The 24,018-nt window shown below is 36.8% G+C and overlaps 1 protein-coding gene across 1 annotated transcript; it reads right to left on the bottom strand.

Annotated features, from left to right (window-relative positions):
- Positions 1-2,172: 2,172 nt before the first annotated feature.
- Positions 2,173-22,755, bottom strand: LOC136824764 (uncharacterized). Its single transcript, XM_067080736.1, has 24 exons — positions 22,667-22,755; positions 21,374-21,571; positions 20,236-21,003; positions 19,906-20,175; positions 18,892-19,683; positions 17,984-18,592; positions 17,567-17,728; positions 16,266-16,373; positions 13,927-14,106; positions 13,120-13,179; positions 12,410-12,685; positions 11,919-12,224; positions 11,143-11,379; positions 10,487-10,732; positions 9,954-10,220; positions 9,218-9,523; positions 8,687-8,920; positions 6,582-6,758; positions 5,381-5,525; positions 4,592-4,713; positions 4,084-4,221; positions 3,558-3,725; positions 2,859-3,098; positions 2,173-2,446 (listed from the first exon to the last, which is right to left on the bottom strand). The coding sequence occupies exons 1-24, from the start codon at positions 22,728-22,730 to the stop codon at positions 2,316-2,318; spliced, it is 6,204 nt and encodes a 2,067-aa protein (XP_066936837.1). The 5' UTR covers positions 22,731-22,755; the 3' UTR covers positions 2,173-2,315.
- Between the last annotated feature and the right edge of the window lie 1,263 nt (positions 22,756-24,018).

Genomic DNA, 24,018 nt, shown 5'->3' with positions numbered 1-24,018 from the left:
CATTTCGCATAAGGTACTTTTTCTAAGACTTAATCGGATCAAACTGACCAAAGTTTAATCTCCGTATACAAACAAACAACGAACAAATGACTCATTTCAGCTTTGAATGGAAGTAGAAAGGTTAGCAACTTTCCTCTTCTTTGTTACTTAGTTTCAAGCTCTTGCGTCATTGAATAATCCTCGGCGTCTCCTTACCTCCCCAGCTGGCACACAACGTTGTTTCAACGTTAATCTAACGCTCACAACATCCAAATAACATTGTATGAACGTTAAAACACGTCACCTTTTTTCAATCCACATTATTTATTTCGGCAGTTTATGATTTACAATCCTTAGTAATGCTAGCTGCTAGTAAAACTGGGCTCGAAATCAGAACGATATCACCAGCATCAATCTTTTCAAATCAATCAACCATATAGCAAAAAACACAGACCCACTGGGACCCCAGCCCCACTGGAAAATTTGGCCAAAATTCGTTCCCGGTACTAAAAATACCCCAAAATTTTAGACTATGATTACACTCCAAAACCATCCCCACTGGATTTTTTAGGCTTGGAACAATAGAATATCTATCCCCATTGGGAATACGATGGGAAGTTTTATCTCCGCTGTAGGAAAAAGTTTTACCAGGGCTTTGATACAGGGGTGTCAGAAAGATTGCTTATTTTGGAGTTTAGAGGTTCCAAAGTTAAAGAATAGAGCTAGAGGGAAGAATGGTTACTGAAGGTGTTGCATACCTCATTTTTCATATATCTGTTAATGGTCCTTCGTTTGGATTCCTATATTCCTGTTTTAATGACCTGGCAAGGTCTCATATAATATTTTTCGGTTTTCGATTCTGATGGGGCCTTTTGATGGTTTTTACTTTAACGCTTACATGCCAACAAACGAAACAAGGCAAGAGTTATGCCAAAGGGGTACAAACTGTAACAGTGTAATTTTTATTTATTCTAAAAGGAAATTTTATATCTGATAATCCTGTTAGAGGTCATGTGACCCCTTAAAGCTTAATTACTTTAAAGAAGAATTTATGTTTGAGATTGCGAAATGTCTTTCCCAAAATTCTTTTAGGATCACTATTTTACTAGGTCAGAGGACTAGAGTTTTTAAGATATCTTGTCCAAAACACAAAGTTATATAATGAAAGACTTCAAGTCCAACGAGCCTTGAAAAAAACTTCATTTGAAAAGGGAGACAGAGCTATTTTTGTCATCGAATCGATTTTTGATCTTCGCTGCTACACCCACGAAATCTGAAAGCTTTCAAGTTACAATTTCATCATCACCTCCATGATTTAACGCCAATGTCATTATTAATTCTTCTCTCTGTTTAAAGTACATTGACCCGACGTCAAAACAACGTCAAAACAACGTCTATCTGACGTTGAAAATGCAATGATATAACGCCAATGTCATTATTAATTCTTTTCTCTGTTCAAAGTACAGTGACCCAGCCGATACAAAGCGTCTTAACAACGTCTATCTGACGTTGAAAATGCAATAAAATAACGTCGTGAAGCAACTTACTAAGGCATAGCATGAATCAGCAAAACCATAGATTCTTATCGTAAAAATTGCTAACACGCGAATTTTAAAGGTAAACGCGAAGGTTAGTCATCTGGAAAAGTGGTAGACTTATATATCTCACCTTAAAATGCCCGATCAAAGGACGGTAATTTGATTGGTCTAGTTATTTCCTAGACTAGTAAACTAGTCGGTTATTACTAATAATAAAACTGTCAGTCAAATAATGTAAACACTAATTAAATATTCAGCGCGCGTGAGAGAAAAGGAAAATAACCGACTAGAAGCTTCTTCTAACGCCTTTTTTTCTTCACCTAAAATAGTAAGGAGAGACATACAGATTTCTGTATGTCTGACCCGTGCGGGATTGCATTTATTTTTCTTTCTGTTTATTGCATTTTTGGAAATGCTCATTTATTTATATGTTCCCATGTTTAATGTTACTATGAAATATCATTTAGTCAAAAAAGTTGGATGGATTCTCAAAAACCTAAAAAAGGTTGTAAAATTAAACAACGTTTTTTGAGGGAAGAAGCTTCTAGTCGTTGAAATTCAGAAAAGACACGCAACCTCGCCTCTTCGATTCTTTTTATTTGGAGCTTAAAATTTTTGTATATGGGTCTGTTTTCAACGACTAGTTTACTAGTCTAGTTATTTCCATAAATTTTCAATGTTTTACATAAAAAAAGTTTTCATTTTTCAAAGGAGAATATATAAAAAATTGATTTACAAAAGGTTAAATAAAGTCGCAAGGGACATACTATCTTCCAAAAAGGTACAAAACCCAAAAGTTTATTTGCAATTTTTGGCTGACTTCATTTGTGTAAGTGTTTTTGGATCTTGCATCCAGCGAATGAGTTCTGTCATGGTAACGAAATAAACATCGTCTTTTTTCAAAAGGGTGTCCATGAAACGGATCATACCTAATATGATAGAAAAAATGAAAGCCGGTAAAAACATGCGTGTCCGGCAGAGTTGGGCTCATTTTTGACTTTGGTCAGCGGTCAAGAACTAGTCACACTTGAGTACCATTCTCTTTAACGTTGTTAATAGTGACAACAAAAAAAACAAGAAAACAAGATTTGCTGGTACTTCAAGGTATCACAAACTTAATCCTAATGTTGCCGAAAATAGACCTGTTTTGTAGGGATGAGATTGTTTTTGCCGTGAAATTAAGCTCTGAAATAAGTCCTTTATCCTTAGCAAGTACCTATTATGACTTTTCAAGCATCTCTGTAGGCTGACCTCTTGACATAACGGTAAAGGTCTTATTGGCGAAGAAGAATTATAAAGATATTTTGAACACATTACAAAAAGAAAGAAGGGTTCTCTTACCTTCTCGCCTGGTTTTGTTAACTCCGTTGAGGAGATTCAAAAGATGTCCCGCCATCGGGAAGGGTGAGGTCCGCCCTTCACTGAAATGTCGCTCAAAATTAGCCATGAAATAATCGTAGGTTTGATCTTCCGTCAAAAGATTATACCAACAATATGGCTCATCAAAGAGGGAGCATTTGTGGCCAGTTATTTGGTTTTGATAGATTTCAATGGGTACCTGCCATAAGCCATCGTAACTCCCTACAATTAAACGGAATTTAGATAGATGTATATATGTGAAGAAATAAGAATTTCTGCCCAACTATATTCACTCAGGACATTTGGGTGGCAGAGCAGCATATGCTTTTTGTCCTTATTAGGACTCGTCAGCACTGCATAATGCACCCTGGCTGGATAGATCGATTTAGCCAGCATCTCTAAACCACAAAATCACTTGTGGTTCAAACTCAGAGAAATATATACATACTTTCCGATATCTCGGAATGGATCCAACGAGTGAGGGAGAAGGAATTACGGACCTGGAAAGTATTGTGACTCTGCAGACGCAAGCGGTAGAGTCTGTGCATGTTGTTTCCCTCACAGTCAAGGATTTCGAAAAAAACATTTTTCAAATCTATTCAAGTTCTTGGTCACTTTGAAAATTTGATTTTTAGAAATATCACCAAAATCTATACATAATTTGACTAATAAACTGCTCACCTTTTGGGCACGGAGGAATGACACACTTATGAATCTTATAGTCTAGCGTATACGGCCACAAGCCTTCGTTCAACGCCGTCGGAAGTGATGAATCGTACAAGAAGTCGTGATCGTGAAGCACTTTATACGTCGTATCTCCGCCCGTCTGAAGGTACGGCTGCCTGTAACCTGAACATGTAAAACAATTGCAGTGGTGATATGAGTTACATAATTATATGAGGTCAATGAGTGATTCTGGTTGGCGATATCATACCAGATACAGTTGACCATGTGCTTTTGAAAAAAGAACACTACGCTGTAACGGCAACCATGTTCTGACAAGCTAGGTGAATATTTCAATACACTCTTATATCACCCCTTCCTTCTTACATGGCGCATAGGCCAACTCAAGTGGTAAAGAGTTGAAATCGAACGATGCAAGCAAGGTTGATTTATTATTATACACATTAAACGTCTGTGATATGGACGATATAGATGATTTTGATAAAGGATTTTTGTAAACCTTCTTCTTTGTAAATCATTTTACCTCTGACTTCTTTTATACCAGCTTTGGAGAGTTTGTCTCGATAATCCACGATTTCCCGTTTGTAGGTTTGATACTTTGAACGCTTCCAGTACGATTGGCTGTTACGATGTGATTCTGTGTGACATGCAATCTCATGACCTGTATATTGATGGCAAAAGTTGTTTCAACTTGTTTCTACAATTTGTTTCTACTCAAAGAGTCAATGGGTGTTTCTTTCAGAAGTCGAGGGCGTAAAGGGCGAAGATATTTGAAACAGTGCTGTTAAAAGATGGCTATACAATCTCATATGCAGATAGATAGAGCCTTCTTTTGTGTTCACCTATACACCTTCGATTGGTTTTCCCGCTTTATTACACTGGTTGGTTTGTCAGGCGACTTATAATTTCTCTCAAAAGAATTGTTCTTATCTTCCCCGAACCATACAGTCGGAAACATCTGGTCAAAGAATACCCTAGAATGATGTTCATTTAGAATAATATCAAAGCGAAGTTTTTTTACTGTTAGTTACCTAAAGATTGTAGTTTTCTGATTTCACCCAAACCACCAAGAGTTGATAAAAAGAAGGTAGCTTTGATTGGACATCCATTCGGATTTGTTCTTTGACCCAAGATATCTCGCATGGCGTTGTATCTAGAAAACAAAGTTATCAGAAATGACGTGAAAATAAGCCATTTCACAGTCTAAATGAATCATAGATAATCAGGACTGATTGCGTATCCCCAATAACGCAAAACTTTAGACCAAAAGAAAGTCGTTATCAGAGTACAGTGGTCCTGATCACCCATGATTCTTTTCAACTGTGAAATGACGTGACAATTCGAATAGCGCTCATTCTACGTTAGCTGGCAATGGCTCAAACCTTTATAAACACTGGTCACAGTTTCTCGATCCCGGCCAAACGAAGAAGTTTTTAGTCGTACCACTACTATATGTGGGTGAAAATATTTTTGACGGAAAATTTTTATTGAATCATAAACTGAACCTCATTGAGTAGTGCTGCCCATTAGGGTACCACTTTTCTAAAAACTCCGATCAAAATGGCGGATTATTCTAAGTATGAATTCTTATTGTTTAATCTAGATTGATAATTTTTCCAAAATGCAGTAGTTGGAATTCAATATTAGGAGCCGACACTTTATTGAAGTATTTGCTATAACTACTTCCACAATGAGGATGACAGTTTTTGAGTCAAATGTTATTTTTACACTGAAAAAGAAACCAGACCCTAACTTGCTTACAATCAAACAATTTATCAAAATTCGTTAAATTTTGTTTATTCTCTTTCATAAGCACATACTTAGAGTTTGACATATCGTCATCCATGGTCAAGAGGACGAATTTTGGAACATCTTTTGAGCTGATACTGGATGGCGGTACATTTGATGGACATCGACACGTCTTCGAGCTGCACTTCTTTGGGTCGCAGTCTACCGCTAAATCACCTGTAACGATAAATAGTAGAAACCTCGTTTAGAAACCAATTAAACATTTGAAACAAATTCAATAATTAACAACCCCAAACACGAACTCAGCCCACCAGTTCACACTTGTATGATTCTGATAGCACAGTAGCGATACTGTCCATCAGCAAAATAGTAAAATCGAAAAAGTAGTGCAAGTGGCTTAGGGTAAAAGATTAGTACTACGCTTGACACGGGCCACTAGTTATCTTTTTCGAACAATTATTATTCTTGGGTTGGTAAAAACAAAACTTAATATCTATGTTAAATGTTGACTAAAATTTTTATTTAAAAATATTGAAGGTAAGCCTAAACGTGAGTAGACATAATTGTGCAATGTCTGTTGCCTACAATACACCTTTTCGACCGTAGCCGCCAATTACCGCGCGGGTATTTTTTGTCCGATTTACCACCCTAAAACCATCCCAGTCCTTTTTTTCGCACCTAAAGACAATAGAAAAAGTGTACAATCATGGACAAAAGGTTGTAGACAAATGAAATTTCAGTGAAAAATGATGAGAAATAGAGCAAAATGACTCTTCAATGTGTCTGAAAAAGGAGGGAAGTTAAGAAAAACACTTTCGAGGTCGTTACATTGCATTTGAATTGCTTTTGAGGGAACCACAAGCAAAAAATCAGCGTTTTGATACTGGTGTAAGCCAGTTGATCAAGCCCTTGTGGTTAGACTGCAGTGGGTAGACTGCAGTGGGTAGACTGCAATGGGTAGACTGCAGTGGGTAGACTACAGTGGGTGACTTTCAAAGACTTTGAACAGCTTTGAATGGGTTTGGAAAGCACCCAGAACCTCTTGGGAACTTGTTTTTGATCGATATTGAAGTATTTTGCAAGTATTGCAGAAGTCTACAAACCTTTTGTCCATGATTGTAAAAAAAAGGATTGGATCGAGTTTAGGGTGTCAAATTAAATAATAAAGTGGCACGCGCCTAACCGCGCGGCTACGGTCGAAAAGGTGTATTTATATTACTTAATGTTACAACCATTCATGAAAATCCCCAAAAACTAGTTTGCAATTCTCACCTGACAAAACATCAGGTTTGATAACTTTATTTTCTTTACATGAGAAGGCTCCAGCAGTAGCTCTGTTTTTCAATTGGCTCAAAGTTTTGGGATCTTTCATCCAATCGAGAAGTTGTTGGTTGGTTACGAAATAGGTATCATCTCTTGCTGCTATCTCGTCCAGAAACTTCTGTAAACCTAAAAGGGTAATAGATTTTAACAGGTTGAGTTTAACTTCGTCTTTAACTTTCCATTTGTCTAAGACTTTGATAGGGATAGAATAGTTTTTAAGCCAGAGGGTTGAGATTAATCAGAGTCATTAGTGATATAAGTTTGGTATTCTAGGCTTTCTCAATTTATGTTTTTAAATCCCTTGTAAAACTTCACTTACATAGGCCATGTCACAGTCGCAAAGCGTAATGGGTAATTAGGACCACTGCGCGCTAATGACGACTGACGATTGGTCCAAATTCTTGAAAAATTTTGCGTCTAGCCAACCGGCAATCGTTACTAGAGAGCAATCAGTCCTGATTACCTATGATTCATTTCGACTGTGAAATTGCCCATGTATACAGCCCTTCGGTTTTTGAGAGTGATTCCGATTTTTATCAAACATTTCAGGGTCTGCCTTTTTTTCGTCTTAAAGAATTATTGAAGATAAGAATTCTAAAGAATTCTTTATATTACTTGCCACTCAGAGATGAAGGTTATGTGGGGAGGACTATTACTGGCACTGGGCGATATTATATTTCATGATATTTTCAAATCTGAAATTCATTTAAACATTTTGGAAATATTTTGAAAATATGATATTTCCTCAACTCTGTAAGTATAAAAAAGTCATACTTCGATATTTACAAATGTATATGGAAATCCAGGATTGGAAATCTCTTATTTCGCCCAGCGTGGAGATTGGAGACTATATTTACAACGAGTGTATGGAAAGAAATTAAGCCAAGCCGCAAATAGAGATTAAGTTTATTGAGAAAAACCTCGATGTTGTGGTTCAAGATAATTGGTCCAATGATATTTTTGTTTAGTAATTAGTGGTGATGAACGTAAGTGCCGGAAACAAAACATGTTTATGTACGGAAATTTGATCCGGAAGTCATTATGGTAGGAATGTTATATTGAGGTCTGTGTATGCTATATTGAGGTTTTATAGGCTTGTTTTGAATTCCTTGATGGTAATTAGTAATTCAAAGCTCCGCATGTTTTGTTTACTGTTATTAAAGAAGAGTTTTTGAATTATAAGAAATTGAAACCCGTCAAGGTCAAGACCGATGAGATATACCCCCATACCCGAAGACTACTAAGGAATCTTTCCCTGTCAACCAAATTTGAAGCCTGAAAATTTGCGCCACATTCCGGATGATTGTTCGAATAGCTTTTATTGAGTTGATATTGATTATCCTCGAGCTCAGTAAAATTTGTACTACTTTACATCAACTCTAATACATAAACATAAAGATAGCTCCTTTGTTTTCGCGGTTACGTTTCCGTGGTGAATATAACTTCCCATGCGAGCCATGCAATTTATGTAGAAAATAAGTGGCTTCAAATACTACATCTGAGATTTTACTGCAGCCTTCGGTCATACATGTTTCTGTACCCCCGTCTCACATTCAACTATCTAAGGCATGCTTGAAAAAGAGGAGATTTTAAGAAATAGAAACCCTTTAAAGTTCAGGAGAACTTCAGTCTTGCATACAACTTTCTTCAGTGAAGAAGAGGAAATCAAAAGGGCTTTATAGGATGTGTTGTAATATCCTTTATCATAATATGGAATATTTTCAATAGTATTTCAAGATGACGTGAAAATCTGAAAAATGTTGTTTTTTACGGATGGAAGGTGGGTTTGAAGGATCGGAAAAAGACAATGCATGAACTTTGAACTTTCACTATAATTCAGGATATGAAAACGGGGATGTACGCTAGGATATTCAAATGTTGGGACGGAGTAATGTTTCTTTGTCTATAACTTCAACGAGAAAAGTAATATCAGTCAGTACTGGTCACGCTTCACGAAAAAGTAACATTTGGTTATAATTAATGCCACCATTCTTGAGTTCTTTTTGCCAATGAAGTCGCGAGAAAATAATCTGAGGGTGGGAAGGTTTTCATACCTTGGCGTCTGAAGGTGTTTGCATCCCGCACCAAATTATGAAGATGGCCCCAAATAGGGAACGGAGAAGTTCCAGTTGCGAAATGTCTGTCAAAGTTTTTCTTCATATACGTGTATACATCTTGCGACGTCTTCAGTTGTTTCCAACACGGAAAATCATCGTAAAGTGAGCACGCTTCACCGTGTGGTCCTTCCATGGCTTCAATAGCAATTTCCCATAAGCCTTTGTAGGATTCTATGTGAAGAAAAAATTTTTAGAAAAAGTTTTAAGCCTAAGTTACAAGATAACCAGGTCCTTTTATCTATGAAGCCTATCTGTACAGTAGATTGGACGGACCTCTTAATCAGTGATTTACAAAAAATTGACTTGATAACCCGGGGCAAACTTGAGCCCTAACAGGACCGAAGAATGTAAAAGAACAGATTTTCACCAAACACCCAGGTGGCGCACAACGTTAGTTCAACGTTTATTTAATGTTCACAACGTCCTTATAACGTTAAATGAATGTTGAAACAAACACTGAAAACTTACTTGTTGGACATGGTTCAATGACGCAATTGGGAATTTTGTGGTCTAAGGTGTACGGCCAGAACCGATCATTCAATTTTGTCACCATACTCGAATCATATTGAAATCCAAAGTTGTGTAAAACACTGAAGGTGTTATCTCCACCCGTCTGTAAGAGAGGCTGGCGATATCCTGTCACTTTGGTGATTCCCTCGTCATGGAATTGTTTTCGTAAGGGAATAATCTCGTTGATGAAAGCTTGGTAGGAACCATCCTTCCAATAATCGTTGTCAAGCTTGTGTGACATGCTGTGATCAGCTATCTCGTGTCCTAAACATGAAATATAATTTCATTTAATTAGTGGTGGATAATAAAGAACTTCTAGGGAGGTTATATACATACTGTTACAAGTTTCACTTGATTCAAATGGCTTTTGCAAAAGCTTTTTGATATGTTTCGGATCGAGTATAGACAATTTATTCAAAAGTTCAATGAAGATTCTCCGGTATTTGATTGTGTCCATTTTTTCTAACAATGGAATGTGTTGAAGTATGAGCGGTTGAACAAAAAAATCTGATCTAGTAGGAAACAACGTAATTCGATCTTTTAGGGACTTTTAGAGAATTTTCTTCGAATTAGAAAAATATTCAGAAAAGTTTCTTTAGCGACTTTTCAGTTTAAGGATTCCACATTTTTAGTTCAAATTACAGAAGGAAGTTGGCTATTGAATAATCTGTATCTAAATGAATCATAACCTTACCATTGTCATAAAGTTTCTTGGCAATTGCGTGGAAAGTGTAGTCAGCGGAGATAAAGAAAGTGGCTTGGACCGGACATCCATTAGGATTAGCCTTTCCGTAAGTCATATCCACGAAAAGGTCATATTTCTCTTGTGTCATTCCATCGTCCATACCAAAGAGAATAATTTTGGGTGTGTCTTCTTTGGATAGACCTCCAGGTGTTTTGGGTGACGGACACCGACATGTATTGCTGTTGCACGTCGATGAATCGCACACCGTTGCATCATCTGTAAATGAAGAGATCCGTGGTGAAAGTTTTCTTTGGAAACCAGAAGTAAAAATTCTACGAAATCTTTTAGAAAGGAGAGACTGAGTTAATTTACCAAGGTTATTAGAGACAAAAAAATGATAAGAGTAATTTTGGAGACGTTGATGTTGGTTGATCAAAGAAAAAAGGGACGGTGGTTTCACAGTTTTAAAACTTTGAACAAGCAGAAGGATGAAAATGGATAGTTGAACATAGCTTTGAAACTTGTATTGAAAAGTGACTCACCAAAGGCGCCTGGAGTCGGTGCAGGAGTCGTTGTAGTGGAGGTTGTCATAAAACTGAAAGTTTCGCGCGGCCGCTCGTTCGAACGTGCTTTCTTCTCTGTCACCTCACAAGAGAAAATACCATCAGTTCCTTCTGTTTTTAACTCTTCCAATGTTTTTGGGTTTTCCATGAAATCGATAAGTTTTGAAAATCCGACCATGTAGACATCCTCCCTACGCATCAGCTCATCCAAGAAACGGATTAAACCTGGTGGGAAAAAAATTCAGGATTGCGGTTTTCATGTTCTTTTGAAATACGTAACTTCCGCCATTATAGAAGCAAACGTTTAATTTGCGTTATAGGAGGAAACTCTTATCAGATTCAAACGTTTGGCACGATAATGGCGGAAAAATCAGGATTGCAACTAACCGATTCCAATTTCTTTAACTTAGAGTCGACATATTTTATTCAGCTTATACTTTCAGATTATATTTCTAGAATAGCTTCATTTGAATGTGGTTGTATGAACCCATGTCCTAAGTCCTTCTCGAGATCTGCAAAGATGTTTGTGCATTAAGCCAAAAACGTCGAAGACCAAGACCAGAAATTACGGTTCGATTCTCGAAAAATCTAAAGCCCTCTTTAAGAAAGGGAACATAAATGTAAATTTTACAAACCTTCTTTCCGTGGGCCGTGACTTCCACCCAATAAATTATTAGCATGTCCATGAATAGGGAATGGGGACGAGCCATGCGTGAAATGTCGTTCAAAATTCTCTTTAAAATAGTCATAAGTTTCATCTGCAGTTTGCAGGCTATTTCGCCAACACCCAGGCTCATCGAACATGGAGCAAAGACCTCCCTTTCGATTCTTGACGATTTCCAAAGGTACTTCGTAAAAGCCTTTGTAGGATTCTATAAGAAGAAGGTTAGAGTATAGAAATTAAACATAAAAGTTTAAATTTCGTTATCAAAAATACTGCAGTGTTAGATCTAAGGGGAGTTCTAAATTCATGACGAAGTTACGAAGAGTATGTCCTTTAACCATACTCCTTATATGGAAGTTAAAACTCTCCGTCATAAATTTTGAACGACCTTCTAGATCTGTCACCGATATATTATTTTCCAGACGTCAGAAATTACGTCACTTTTAAGAAAATAATACACAAGAAACAATCAAAGTAGCCAAAAAATTGTGAAATAAAATAGGTTAACAAAAGGGTGTAAGCTTTAGTTTAGACGGCCCACTTTTTGCCCTGCCTATTCTAATTGTGAGTTAAGGAAAGCATAAAGTGGATTGTCTAAAGTCAATCAATGCATCGTCCTCTTTTGACGTCAATGTAATGTCTTCTTTCAACCTTTTTGAAGCAAACAATTTAACTGCCCACTTTTTTCTTACAATTAGAATAGGCAGGGCGAAAGGTGAGCCGTCTAAACTAGAGCTAAGTACTTACTTGTCGGACATGGTGGGATTGCGCAATAATCAACTTTGTGTTCCATTGTATAAGGCCACCAGTACGCATGCGCAGGAGTTGGAAGCGATGAATCGTATCGGAAGTTAAAATCTTTCAGCAAGGTAAACAAAGTATCTCCTGAGGTCTGCAAGAAAGGGTTTCGATACCCTACAACATTTTTTATTCCTGCTTTGAACATTTGGTCCCTGAGATCGACGATTTCGTCAACGAGAGCTTTGTATGAAACTGTCTTCCAGTAGGTAGTTGGAAAGCGATGCGATTTGGTGTGGACTGCTATCTCATGTCCTATGGTTGTGGTAGAAAAAGTCAATGTCGATAAAGAAAAAGTTCTTACACATTGGTATTATAAATTTAATTTATTGACTTTATTTTGCTTACAGTCGTCTTTGTCGGTTATCATTTGGAAGAATTTTTCTCTGAAATTTAGAAAATCTGAAAAAGTCTGAAATTTGATTATATGTGAGTGTTACCTTTGTCATACATGAGTTTTGGGTAGCGAAGACTTTGCACCGAATCCATCGAGACAAACATAGTTCCTGTTACTGGGCAACCGTTAGGATTGACTCGCCCATCCAAAATTTCACTGATGACGTTATATTGTGAAGATCCCAACGAATCATCCATCGAGAAAATGACAATCTTGGGAGATGTCGTTGCCGTAAGTTTTGGATGCGGTGCGTCGGTTCCGGCACATTTGCATTTGTTTTTTAATGTACATGTAGCCTTATTACAGGCGGTTGCAATCGCTGTAAAATTTTATTATTTTTCGGGTTATTCAAGAGGGTAAATTATGAGCATATTTTGTTTAGGACTTTAGGAAAAAAATTCTACTTAAATACCATTCGTCATTTCTCAGGCTGAAATAAATACTCAAGATGCTCAAGTCTGGTTTGCTAAATCTTATTATTTCTCATGTAAGAAGTCAGTAACCAACCAATCTTGGAGGGGAGTCAAATGAATTGATTTTCCAGTTGTACAGCTATCCAATTTCCACGTGAAAAGGGGAAATATATGAGTTCAAGTTTACCAGGACCAAATTGATTTTTGATAATAAGTCTTAAGTCTTTGGCGATGATAATTGAAAGAGAATGATCTCGTTAAACAAGCAAGCATTTATAGAAACATTTATTTAGATTCAAGGAAATAGAATGAAGATTTATAAAAAGATGATATTGCTTACGATATTTTCCGGCGTAAGCAGGCAACGGTACCGGAGTTGTCGTCAACCCTTTGTTCAAGTCTATGGAAAAAAGGTCAAAGCCCATTAGATCAAGTGTAAATCTTTTATAGGATGAAATTCTCATACAGGACCTGCCTGGACCCCTGCCGTTATAATACCGAGTTTATGTATGTGTGTTTTTCTGCGACGGAGACGGTAAGGTTCTAATTTGACTAGATCCTGAACAACTGAGGACGACGGTAAATCAGCACTTTTACCGTCCTCGATATTGCGGGTCAAAACTGCGGGTTATTCCAAAACGCTTCAGTCACTTTACCGTCCTCGAAAGTGCAAAAACATAAACTCGCTTTGTTTTTTGAGAAGTACCCGGTTTTGAAAGATAACAAAAAGCAGTATAGATGTCTTTCATGTTTTGTTATGTTACGTCATTTCAGCCATTATGAAAGCAAACGTTTGAATCTGTAGAGGCGATTGCTTGACCTCTATAGATATATTATACTAAAAACTCTTTTCGCTAGAGGATGAACAGAAGCCTAATCGCTTGCATAATGACAGAAGTCTAGTTGAAGAAATACGGAATTTTATTCGCTAAATACTGCTAAGCTGCCATTGGGACTTTTAAAAAGCTACAACCTTTTAAAATTTTATCAAGACAAGTTCAAGTTGAGGCTTTGACTATCATTTTTCGAAACTACCTTATCGGGGGAAAAAATGTCGGGGGAAAGTGACGAAAATGCTTCGAGGTGACGAATACCCCAACTAAATAAAACTCCGACATTTTTTTCCCCGATAAGGTATCATACTTACTGCAATCAACTACATTGGGCCATTCACATCGTATGTTAACAGAATCATACAACAAGGTGCCAGCACAGACTGTAAACTTTGTTTTGAGCTGTCCTGCTTGGTTGAAACATCGGTAGAAGGATTTGCAGTCCTTAGGATCAGGATAATATCCTTGATCTAGATTATTGTCCTCGCAAAAGACTAAATGTGAGAAAAAAAGGTGTAGGAATGTATGTATGTATGTAATAGTTTATTTCAAGTTGACGAACAGGTAGCAACAAAGGCTAATAAAAGTCAACGCTACTTTACAATTTGTAAGGTGATTACAGTTGAGGCACAAGGGCCTCTAAACCGTTCTTGTACAAAAAATCTTTTTAAAATATAATTTTTCACGAGGGCTTCCTCGTACCCTCCATTTAAAATCGTCATTCGATCTGGCTTTATTCATCTCGTCTGCTCTCTTTTTCCACTCTTTGATTTGTTCCCTCTCCATTTTTGTCAAGTCGTCGGTGATACTTAATTTCACGTACTTCTCGTGTTGTTTCAATTCAGTCAACTTCTTCATGAATCTGTATTTGTTATGACTGTCTTTGAATACAACTTTGATTGGGCGCATAACCTTAGATTCTTTTCCAACACGAGAGACGTAGGAATGGGCAGTTCCAGAAAAAAAAACCATTACCCCCATGTGGACGACTGGGTTTTTTGGAATTTTTTCTTCACTTGGGAATCCTGAGAAATTTTGAAAAAGGTTCCTGAAAATACAGGATTTTCCTAATTATTTAGTGGTCATCTGCATCAGAGAAAATCTTGAATGTTTCGGAAATCCTGAAGTTTTTCATAAGTTATTGTTACGGAGAATCCATTTCATCCACAGGGGGTAACGGACTATAACTGGAACCGTCCAAACAGTTAACTCTCACTTATTCGTGCTCGAACGGGAAATCTGATTTGTTCAAATACAACGAGTTTCGAATTAGAGAGAGTGTTTTATGAGGGTTTACCCATGAGGGGAACTGAGAATGAGTTCAAATGTTAGAAGTTTGAATTAGCGTGAACACAATGTATATAAAACCCGAGTGACTAAAGTCTATTCACGATAAGTGTGCACTCTTTTTTCTTTTACCTATAACTTTTGAAGGAATTCTTCAATCTTTATAAATTTGGTGTCATTGGAAAGATATTAGTGAGTGGAACAATTTGAAATAAAAAAGTCTTTTAAAAAATTCTAAAAATGAAGAAGAAAATGAAGAAGAAAAAAATGAAGATCTTGTAGAAAAATGCTATAACTATCATTTTCATTGAAGTGAAACCTTGATTATCGAACGTCATCACTGTGAAAAAATTTCTCAAAATAATCATTCAGTCAAAAGATATCAAACAAAGTTATAAGCTAATTGACGTCTAAAAACGCTGTTTTCTGCTGTTTTCTGCTGTTTTTTAGGGTCAATCACTTATTAACTTTGTATCATAACTTTGTATTGAATAAACATTTTAGTAAAATTTCTTCACAGTGATGACCTCCAAAGATCAAAGAATCTTTTCAGTGAAAATGAAAGTTATAGCACTTTTTTACAAGATCTCCATTTTTTTCTTGTTCATTTTCATCTTCATTTTTAGAATTTTCTTGAAGATTTTTTTATTTCAAATTGTTCCACTCACTAATATCTTTCCAATGCTACCAAATTCATAAAGATTGAAGAGTTCCTTCAAAAGTTATAGGTAAAAGAAAAAAGAGTGCACACTTATCGTGAATAGACTTTAGTCAAAGAGGTAACATTTTTGAAAATAAAAAATGCGATGTTGCGGTTTAAGTTTTAGAAGTGCAATCGTTAAATTCTGAGTTATTTAGGTTTCTTATTCAATGAGTATGGTCTTCAATGAAGTTTAACGGAAAATTGAAAGCTCGTCTAGACAACTCTATGGGCGTCGTCCAAGTAATCTACGGTAAGTGTAGATTAGGCAGAGGGATTCTGGGATTAAAGTTTTGATTTCCCCTTTGTTTGTCATGACCAGTTTATTATCTCTTTCCTGCAAGTTTCAAAGAGGATTTCTTTTAAATACTCGCGGACGAAAGTGAAGGATTTATTTTGATGCAAGTCAGATAATAGGTCATTATTTCTAATCTCTTTCCTATGCAGATAAGATCTGAAACGTTCGTTTTTTTTTTACATAATATCCTCTTTTCTTCCATTCGGATGTTTTTGAAAAATAGTTTGTTTTGATCGTTTGTCTTCAATTATTTCTATAATTTGTTTTGTTGTCGTGCTACATTTTTCGAAACATTTTAGCCAGATTGTTCTTAGTTTTCAGCCAGATTATACACATATTCTTATAAATAATAGAAAATATTTACGTACATTCATTGTGAGTTGGCTCAGGTGTGTTCTTTGTCTTAGGCGCTTCTGTTGCTTCAGCGGGCGGTGGCGCTTGGGTGGTTTTAGGGATAACACCATTTCTGTTCAGATCTAGAATAGAAGAAAAAGGAAGTAGAAGTTACTCTTAGTCTTGAACAAGCTAAGACGGGTGATTTAAAAATGTTTTAATTAGGATATAATAGCTTCAAAATTTATACACCATTGATAAAGCCTACTTAGTGTGGAAAGATTACTATGGTTAATCAAAGGCTCCTCACAAACATTTTTAGACACCCTCTTCTCACAAACCGACTGGAAAAATTGGCCAAAATATCGTCCCCGGTGGAAAATAATCCTCCAATTTTTGTCTCCACTGAAAATAATCGAATAAATATTATACTATTTTTCCCATCCCCACTGAATTTTCGGACTTAAAAACAAAAGAATTAAAATCCTCAGCCATAGAAATATGGAAATATCAGTCCCCATTGAGTTTCCGTCCATTATTTTTATCCCCACTGGCTGAAAAAAATATTACCGGGTCTGTGAGAAGGGGGTGTTTTTAGTGTTGAAGGGTGCAAGAAAAATGACTAAAAGTTAATAATCTATCCCTGTAAACGAGATTTTAAAATCGTACCGGGTGACCCACGAAAAAGTTCAGACGTTTCTTGACGTCTGGAGGCCGAACAAATGTCCCAAAGTGCTTAGAGTTTAGATATTTAGAAAGTAGATATCCTAACTTAGAATTTAAGCTATCACTTTTTAAATTTGACCAACTTGTTCTCTACTTATGAGCTTTTAAAGTCAAAGTTCACTTTTCGGAAAGTGTAAAAAACACGTAAAAAAGGGGTATCAAATTTGGTATTTTTAGACGTTTTTGATGTAAAGTTTTTGAAAAAAATCTGAAAAATCTACAAAAGCGCCAATTTTTATAAAAACTAGTCTTGTTTTAAACAAAAATTACTTTTAAAGGTGTTTTTATTAATTATCAATGGCATAAAACTCGTTAAATAAGTCAATTTGTAAGTGATTTTCTAATTGATCGCATAAATTTAATACCTCCTTTTTACAAGTTTTTTACACTTTCCGAAAAGTGAATTTTGACTTTAAAAGCTCACAAGTAGAGAACAAGTTGGTCAAATTTAAAAAGTGACAGCTCAAATTTTGAGTTAGGATATCTACTTTCTAAATATCAAAACTCCAAGCACTTTGGGACATTTGTTCGGCCTCCAGACGTCGGGAAACATCTGAACTTTTTCGTGGGTCACCCGGTATATGTCACAAGGTTTACAGAATAAACCTACCACAGTTAACCAAGTCAGCATCTTTACAGCGAACTGCAATGGAATCATATAACAAACCACTGCTACAACTTCGTGGGAAAGTCCTCTTACGCAAACATTGATATAATTCTCGACAATCTGATGGATTCGGATGGAATCCATCCTCGTGGTTCAAGCAGAAATCTGAAATGTGCAAAAAAAATTTCATTGAGTCTTGATGAAAATCCTTTGATAATCATGATATAGATTTTGATAACATAGCATATACCGTTTGTCAGTAATTTTGATATCAACCCAATGCAATAACTACCCAATATCAACTTTTGAGAATAAATTGTCAAAAACAGTCTGGCAGAAGATCTTAAACAATAGAGTATGCCTTACTATTATCCCACCTATATAATAACTTTCCCTCAATCATTTACAGCTATTTTATACCTTTATCAATGATGGTCTCTCCAATGGTAATAGCTTGTTTCGTTGTTTGAACCTCTTGTGTCGTGCTTTCTGTTGCCTGTGTCGTGCTTTCTGTTGCTTGTGTCGTACTTTCTGTTGCTTGTGTCGTACTTTCTATTGCTTGAGTCGTACTTTCTGTTGCTTGTGTCGTACTTTCTATTGCTTGAGTCGTGCTTTCTGTTGATTGTGCTGTGCCTTCTGTTGATCGTGTCGTGCTTTCTGTTGCTTGTGTTGTGCCTTCTGTTGCTTGTGTTGTGCTTTCTGTTGCTTGAGTCGTACTTTCTGTTGCTTGTGTCGTACTTTCTATTGCTTGAGTCGTGCTTTCTGTTGATTGTGTTGTGCCTTCTGTTGCTTGTGTCGTACTTTCTGTTGCTTGTGTCGTGCTTTCTGTTGATTGTGTCGTGCTTTCTGTTGATCGTGTCGTGCTTTCTGTTGCTTGTGTTGTGCCTTCTGTTGCTTGTGTTGTGCTTTCTGTTGCTTGTGTCGTGCTTTCTGTTGCTTGTGTTGTGCTTTCTGTTGATTGTGTTGTGCTTTCTGGTGTTGTTGTCACTGTCTCTGTTGTGGCACTATTTTCTGACTCCGGGATTTTTGCTTCAAAGAAAAATAGTGTTATCTGACAGGAGATAATAAAGTATTTTAAGACTTCTAACCTTAGATGCCTCTGAGAATCGAAAGCAGTATTTTGAATTGACCTTTCTAATCTCATTTCTAGCGGGCACAATGAACTCTAAAACGAAGAAATTTTCTGAGCTAGTAGAAAAAAATATGAAATTTATTAATGTCATACAAATGCACGACGACGCTGTCGCAAAAAATGCAAAGGTTTGAGACTGAAAGGGCGCAGATATATGCATATAAAACAAAGAACTTCTATTAAAGATTGTACTTACTACAAACAGCCAATTCCTTGGAAACACAAATAAACCGTGGATGAAAGAATGTGTTTTTAGCGCACATCCGGACGAAAGTTCTTTCCTCAACACATTGGTAATATTTGGAGCAATCAAATTCGTTTGCATGCCACCCGGTTGTTAGCTGATTCGTTCGGCAGAAATCCTCATCAACAATTTTGATCGTCTTTGTTTCTTTGGTTCGCTCTGTTGCGGCAACTGTTGTGGATTGTGTCTGTTCTGTTGTGGTATCTGGCTGGGTAGCAGGTTTGGTGGCTTCAACTTCTGTGGTGGACTGGACTACTTGTTCTGTTGTACTTTGGGTGGCTTGGTCAGTATTCGTTTCAGAGACAGTTGAAGCAGGCTTTGTTGTTTGTTGTGTAGTTCCTGTTGTCTCTGCAAGTGTTGTGGGATTGCTTGTTGCTGATTCAGAAGCTGATGATGTTTGGGTTGAAAACTGAGTCGTTTCAACGCCTTTCGTGGAAACAGGTTCAAGTGTGGTTTGAGTTGTCGCTTCCGTTGTAGGCTTTGTAGCCTGTATAGTTGCTTGACTCGGTTCTTGTGTGGAAGATTCTAAGGTAGTTGATTCTGTTGTTTGTGGGGAGGTAGCCAGTTTAGTCACTTCTTCCTCTTTTGACTTTATGTTGTCTTCAGTTTTTGGTTGCGTCGTCTCTGTTGTATCTTTCGTCGAAAATGTTGTAGGAACAGTAGTTTCAGTAGTTGTATCTTCAGGTGAAGAAGTCTCTGGTGTTGTGGGCTGCAGGTTTGTGGCGTCAGGCTCGCTTGTTTTTGCTTGAAATAAAACACGATTTTGATCACTTTGAGTGTATAATATTGGTTGTATAATATTCAGCAATTGGACAGGTTGACTTAAAATCAAAACTCCTAAGGACATGATTCAAAAATCGTTGGTTATAAAACTCTCTCTACTGGCGAAAGTTAACTTAGGTTAGATTACATGCAAGATGGCATTGACGATTAAGACGAAACTAAAAACGAATAATTTGTACTTACTGCATTTTGCATTCTCTCTACGCACACAACCATTGATAGCTTCATGGAAAAATGTATCTTCTGGACACTGTCCGAAATGTGTGACAGAAGTGACGCATCTATAATAGAGATCACATTCATTTGGATGCGAATAGAAGCCATCCAGATAGTTGATACAAAAGTTTCTGTCGAATTTTCCAATCTTGAATTTGTTGTCTTTTTTCTCCGTTGTTAGTTGTGCAACCTCTGTTGCCGCGATTTCTATCGCAGGCTTTATCGTGGATTCTGTGACTACCTGCGTTGTCTGACTTATTTCTTGTGTCGTAGAATCTGAGCTTGTTGGTTGCTGGCTTGTTGTTGGGGCTCGTTCAGGTTTAGTTAACTCTGTTGACTTTGTTGTAGCTTCTGTTGATTGTGTTGTAGCTTCGGTTGACTCTGTTGTAGCTTCTGTTGGCTTTGTTGTAGCTTCTGTTGATTTTGTTGTAGCTTCTGTTGACTCTGTCGTAGCCTCTTTTGACTTTGTTGTAGCTTCTGTTGGCTTCGTTGTAGCTTCTGTTGACTTTGTTGTAGCTTCTGTTGGCTTTGTTGTAGCTTCTGTTGACTTTGTTGTAGCTTCTGTTGACTTTGTTGTAGATTCTGTTGATTTTGTTGTAGCTTCTGTTGACTTTGTTGTAGCTTCTGTTGACTTTGTCGTAGCTTCTGTTGGCTTCGTTGTAGCTTCTGTTGACTCTGTCGTAGCTTCTGTTGGCTCTGTCGTAGCTTCTGTTGACTTTGTTGTAGCTTCTGTTGACTTTGTTGTAGCTTCTGTTGATTTTGTTGTAGCTTCTGTTGATTTTGTTGTAGCTTCTGTTAATTTTGTTGTAGCTTCTGTTGACTGTGTCGTAGCTTCTATTGACTTTGTTGTAGCTTCTGTTGGCTTCGTTGTAGCTTCTGTTGACTTTGTTGTAGCTTCTGTTGGCTTCGTTGTAGCTTCTGTTGACTTTGTTGTAGCTTCTGTTGACTTTGTTGTAGCTTCTGTTGATTTTGTTGTAGCTTCTGTTGACTTTGTTGTAGCTTTTGATGACTCTGTCGTAGCTTCTGTTGACTCTGTCGTAGCTTCTGTTGACTTTGTTGTAGCTTCTGTTGATTTCGTTGTAGCTTCTGTTGACTTTATTGTAGCTTCTGTTGACTGCGTTGTAGCTTCTGTATACTGCGTTGTAGCTTCTGTTGTTGTTAGTTTCTCTGTGCCTCCTATCAAAATGACAGAAATTTTTTCACTTTACTATCAAACACCTTATATGACAATAGAAAAGCAGGGAGTACTATTGATGAGGATAGAGGATAATTTAAATCTAAATCAATATATTTTCTAATGAATGGTTAAAAATTCCTATTCAAAACATGTCTTCATGACAGCTTAAATCTCTCGTAAAATCTTTTACTTTCTGTATTTGTCGTAAAAACAAGACAGGTTTTATTCAATCTATTAATTAGAGCTCAATGTTCATACCACATCGTGGAGTGCGTTCTCTCAAGCATTTCTTTTGTTCTTCATCAAAGAATTTCCCATTCTGACATTCTCGTTCCAATGTCATCACTTGCTGAAGTAAGTCCACACGCAAGCAGATGAAGTATTTGGTGCAATCTTCATGATGGTATAGAGTTGGCGCCAGATTCTCCAATTCATCGAATACTGAGAGACAGAATCCTATAACGAAGGACATAGAGATGAGTATTTTGCAATGAAAATGTCTTTTCTAGCAGGTTTCAATTCTAGAGCAGAGGGGTGTTTTATAAGTAACCAGCTGGCACACAACGTTGTTTCAACGTTCATTTAACGTTAGATGGAAGTTGTGAACGTTAGATAAACGTTGAAACAACGTTGTGTGCCAGCTGGGAACTGATTCAAACACCCCTGTTTAGGTTAGAAGTTGACGTTTGATATATCGTTGGATTAGTGAAAAATTTGAATGATTTTTCAACGGGATAGGCACAAATCGTCTTATTTAATGTCTAATGATTTGAAAATCGGTCTGAGGTGATGTGAGTCTCTTTCTTAAGCCAAGTTTCAAGGTTTATAATAGTCCTTGAGAGAGGCTACTTAGGCAAAAATAAGTGCTGGGTATATGCGGACGGTAAGGGTCAGTTTGATGACTCTTTTGTAAAAGTGATCCGTTTTATACATTCGTGACCATTGTAGTGGGTATATAGGTCTGAAAAGATGTTTCTCCTTTGAAGTCCGCAAATTCACTGAAAAATGTTCCAAGCTTTTAGCTTACTGTGTTAAAAAGAAGGCTACGCATGAGTGCATGAAAAAAGACGTTTAATTGTGGCATTCTTCATTGAGAAAACTCATAGGTACAAATCTCTAAAGTGAAAATTTCTATCATCAATCAATCAAATTTTTGAACAATACATTCATTTTCGATTTTCTGATTTTTCATCCAGGATACTCAACTTTCGATCGCGGATACCAAATGATGATGTCATACAATGAAAGAGGATCTGCCACTCGCATTATACATGCGGTAAGAGAGTCTAATTAAAGATTCTTCAACGACCTGATTAATGACCGTAAAACACATATGTGTGTATGTATGCTTAGAATCTGATAATTACTTGTGGTCACTGCTGTTATACTTTCTCAGCAGCTTTTGCTGGAGCCCTTCAATAGCAATCGTTTTCACGGATTCAACGACTAGCCAAGTTTGAAGAGACATCGTTTTAGAAAGCGGTTAAATTGTGTGCTAATAGGCCGATAACTTCTGATTAAAGTAGTACCATTTTTGTTTTTTCAACTTACCATCATCTGACTGTACCAATAACACACTATTCAAAACAATCAATGATAATGCCACAAATTTCATCTTCACCTCTACATATTATAAAATTCTTGTATTGAAAAATGTAGCAAATATAGTGCACTCTCCATAACACATAGACAAGCTGTCTAAACCCATACACTGAGTATCAGAGGTCAAGTTTTCAAAGAGAAAATATTTATTTCAACCCCTTTGGACTAAAACCCCTTATAACTAGCCTCCATAGCTCCAGCGAATTTACTCCAGCACTGTAGCAACATCCTTGGCAGCAATTAAGGGCCACGCTAAGAAATAGTTAAAAGCAGCCAGCTCAATAGTAGGTACCTTATCGGCCAAAACTTAGTCGGCCCTAAGTGACTAAATTTTGGCTTGGTGACTAAAATTAGGACCGACTAAAAATTTGGATTAACTAAAATTTGGGCCGACTAAAAATTTAGAAATGGCCAAAACTTAATTATTAGTCGGTCCTTAGTGACTAAATTTTGACGAGGTGACTATAAAATTAGGGCCGACTAATAATTAAGGCCGACTAAAATTAAGGCCGACTAAGTTTTGGCCGATAAGGTATAACCGTGCTGTAAATTGTAAATCAATTCAAAAACTCTTTTAAACTCTATTCTGCTTCAATGTGGAAACTGTCTTAGTGAAAATAGACTCATTAATTGAAAGCGGTTTCCACATGGTAGTAGAAGAATCTTAGATTCATAGCGAATGGATGCCACAAGATTTTCAAGATTTGACTCAAACAAACAAACAAACAAATGAAAATAAACAAGCGCAATACATAAAATCCCATCGTCTGCTCCTTTCTTCCAAGAGATAAGAATAGGAATGAAATCACCGAACGAGCATCACAGAAAAAGAATAGAGTATTTAAGCACCGGATGTCTTCGTCTTATGTAACGCCATCACCAATTTGAAACAAAAAAAGACTTATTGATTCTTTCTTGTTTTTTTGTATTTTCTAAAATGCAACAAAAAGAGGCTTTTCCGGACACGAAAGGTCATTTTATGGCTATTTATAAGAATCAAATTAGGAATCAAAAGTATCGGTTCTTATACGATTGTTAAAGGAAGAGATATCGATCAAATACTGTATATATTGCTGAAAATTCATACAGAGCGGTTTTACAAACATTGAATCTGGTTTTAGGGACATTGAATCTGTATATAAGCCTAACCATATGGTTCGCGTATCTCGTGCATGTTATCTTCTTTTCAATTTACAGGAGGATGCACAAATCTGTGTAGATTTCGGGTGTGGAATTGCACGGATCCTCTCCTTTGTCTCTTATTATCTAAGTTTGAACGATCGAGTGACTATATTTCAATC

The sequence above is a fragment of the Clytia hemisphaerica genome, unplaced genomic scaffold, assembly GCF_902728285.1.
Source record: "Clytia hemisphaerica strain Z4C2 unplaced genomic scaffold, Clytia hemisphaerica genome assembly, whole genome shotgun sequence".
Taxonomy (NCBI): domain Eukaryota; kingdom Metazoa; phylum Cnidaria; class Hydrozoa; order Leptothecata; family Clytiidae; genus Clytia; species Clytia hemisphaerica.
The sequence above is the reverse complement of the archived record's forward strand: the minus strand, read 5'-3'. Positions and strand labels throughout refer to the sequence as shown.